The sequence below is a fragment of the Morone saxatilis genome, unplaced genomic scaffold, assembly GCF_004916995.1.
Source record: "Morone saxatilis isolate NCDOM2014 unplaced genomic scaffold, NCSU_SB_2.0 Contig19, whole genome shotgun sequence".
Classification (NCBI taxonomy): Eukaryota; Metazoa; Chordata; class Actinopteri; family Moronidae; genus Morone; species Morone saxatilis.
In genome coordinates, this window is record NW_023339751.1 from 23809810 (window position 1) to 23812854 (window position 3045).

The 3045-nt window shown below is 40.1% G+C and overlaps 1 protein-coding gene across 1 annotated transcript in view; it reads right to left on the bottom strand.

Annotated features, from left to right (window-relative positions):
• Nucleotides 1-3045, bottom strand: part of slc30a6 (solute carrier family 30 member 6) — a gene marked incomplete in the record, with an annotated part of 52900 nt that overhangs the window by 12026 nt on the left and 37829 nt on the right. The window contains 1 exon segment of the mRNA XM_035663995.1: nucleotides 1875-1969. Within this exon segment, the coding sequence (XP_035519888.1) occupies nucleotides 1875-1969 (95 nt within the window).

The window sequence follows — 3045 nt, forward strand, 5'->3', positions numbered from 1 at the left end:
GTGATTAAGATAACAGTCCCGCACAGGGCTCTAGTTTATATGATGCTTATAGACAGTCTGTCTTTATAACAGTCTGCTGCCAGTTCACAGGCTGAGGAACAATGTCTGCCTCAATCATCTGTGCAAAGAAATGAAGAAAGAGTTTAAAGGATAACTTTGGTATTTGATGTCAACCTGGACAGTATTTGGAGTGCAGCCAGCAGACACATAACTGGCAACATTATAACAAGCATTTAACCTTTTTTGTTCAACCATAAACAGCAGTTCTACCGCTGTGTTCAAACAACCAGACTCCACTGACGAAAATGGTAAGTTTACTTCCTACCTACTATAACTAGATGTACATGGCTGCAGCATCCTCTCTCAATACTAGACCAATTTCAAAAACAATTCTCCCTATATCCCATTATGAGATGGGAAAACAGGGTCCAGGTTGAAAAATACAGAAGGAACCCTTTAAGTAAGGTGCTGTCCTACTACTGATTTTTGAATTCAGCACCCATCTATACATACAGGGAGTTCACAATGACACTGACTCATTATCTATTCATAAGCTCTGTTAACCAAAACTGAGGTTAAGGTCTCATACAGACAGGCAGTTCATTTCAACAAACTTCATCCTGGTTGCACAAATCCGTCTGCTTGACATTAAAGATAATCTGAAATTGGCACAAAGACATGATGGTGGGTTTGATGGTACCAAGTGAGTCAACAGGAAGAAAAACTGGTCATTATGGTTGGAGCTTTGGTTAATGTCTCTTCCGATGAGATAATGGAGAATTACGTTTACTCTTCCATTGAGCTGCATTTTAATCTCTCAGCATCAGACTTGACTACAGGACCAGCACCGTCTTCTTGCTCTTGCTTTTGTAAACAAATATCCCAGAGACATTTGTCCTGCTGTGGAAACTTTGCAGGGGCAGAGAATTAAAGAAGCCTGATTAAAGTCATGCAGAAGCTGAATGGCAGCTGGTGATTTTTTTCTTTTAAACTGGAAACATTAAACTGGAGAAGGAGATGCTTTTCCTCAGTCAACAATCTTTTATTCAATTAATCAATTAGTCTGTTAACAGAAGACTGATCATCAGCAGTTTTTATTATCTAATTCAATAACCAGGCAAAAATGTAAAAGTTTGTTTATTTCTGTTATTTCCTCTGTAAATTGAATATTTTTGGGTTTTAGGCTGTGGGTCAGGCAAAACAAAATATTTGAACGTGTAACCTTGAGGTCTGGGGAACTGGGATGTTCATTTTTTGAAATTTTCCAACATTTTACTAAACAATGAATCAAACGTTGTCACAATCGTTAGCTTTAACCCTAAGAAGGACAAAAATGTCAGTACGAGTTTGGTACATGTGCCGACATATAACATGTTTGGTTTGAATCCAGCTCATACATACTGTGCTGCATGCCAACTCACAGCCATATTTCCCATCCCTCTACTCTGCCAAAACACCCCAAAAATAATCTTTTGAAATTAATTTGAAAAACATATATTGTCATATTTTAGGACCAAACAACTGTGTGTGGTTTTATAATTTACTGATGTCTGCGAGGGACTAACCTCTGATCCCACTGCTGCCATTTGTAATTTATTTACTGACAAAACAGTGAGCCAGCATTTAATTTTACTTCAATAATCCCCCAAAATATAACAAAAGCCCTGTTCCCCAGTGAGGGGGGGGATTACCAAACCTCAACTGTCCAGAGGAGAAACCCAAAAGACACAAAAATCACTAAATCCACCCTGTCTGCCTCCTTAAAAACACTGTTTAAAACACAGCGAAAAATCAGGTATGATGGTGTAACATCACCACTACAGTTAAAACACACAATGTTTGGATTAACAGGGAGTGAGGGGGGTTGACTGTACCTTCTGAGACGTAGGAAAACGGTTTGTTCCTGACCGACAGCAGAGTCAACAGGTTGAAGAACAGAGCGACGAACGTCCCGACCAACAGACGACCACTGCAGAGAGACACAGAGCATGACTGTAATAATACACTGCAATCACCAATGGAGAAATATTTAACACACTGTTTTAACAGGGTTGTCTAACAGTTAGCAGCTGGATCAAACCTACTGTGAACATATGGTGTACTTTTTTTTTTTAATTTAAGACAACTTTAGTGTGGAGACATGAGTGCAGTGCATTGTGGGACAATCTACCTTTATGGTACCTATGGAGTACTGCAGGAATGACGTATATGACCCCAAACTTTTTTCATGTGCAGGTGGAGCCAATAAATAATGATTATTTTGTTCTTGATTAATTGATGAGTTAATTCATTAATCCATTATCACTATAGCTGGATATTAATTTAATAGCTGACAATTAATGGATTAATCAACTAATCTTTGCAGCTCTACGCTCAGGGAGAAGACATCTGGGGTCCAAGACAAAGGGGTCCAGCACTCAAAAAAGGCTCAGAACCACCGATGGGATTGTTTCTAGTTCCTTTCAGTATATAAAACACTTTGAGGGCAGAAAACATTTGTCTTCTGTGTTATTTGTAATTTATATTTATGGGTTATAACGTTTAAATAACCGAAAACACTTATAATAAACCAAACAAACCCGGCTCGAAGGAAAAACAAACAATACAGGCACACAGAGCACACAACTGTACTCTTCAATACACTAATCACATGGGACAATCCATTTAAGAGCCTAAAATTGGTCCAAACAATCAGTGGGAGGCGAAGGGCTGCCCGACAGTGAGCCACAATAACTGGATGATAAACCCCCCCAAACCCCAACGCACCTCCCTCTAAGAACAGATTAAAGAGAGAGAGTGTGTGTGCGTCTGTCTCTCTACTCAGCAGACACCTGTCCCTCCGGTTAGCGGCCGTCTCTCATGCCGTCCAATCGCATCCACTCAGAGAAAAAGAGAGTGAGCGCGAAAGACAAGAGGGGAGTGGGGGGGGTAATCTCGTCACAGGAGACAGGTTTAAGTCTCGCTGTGTTTTAGGTTATAAAAGCCGCCACTAATCTGTTTTATTATGGAGAGATGATGGACGGAGGAGGGAGGGAGAGAGAGAGA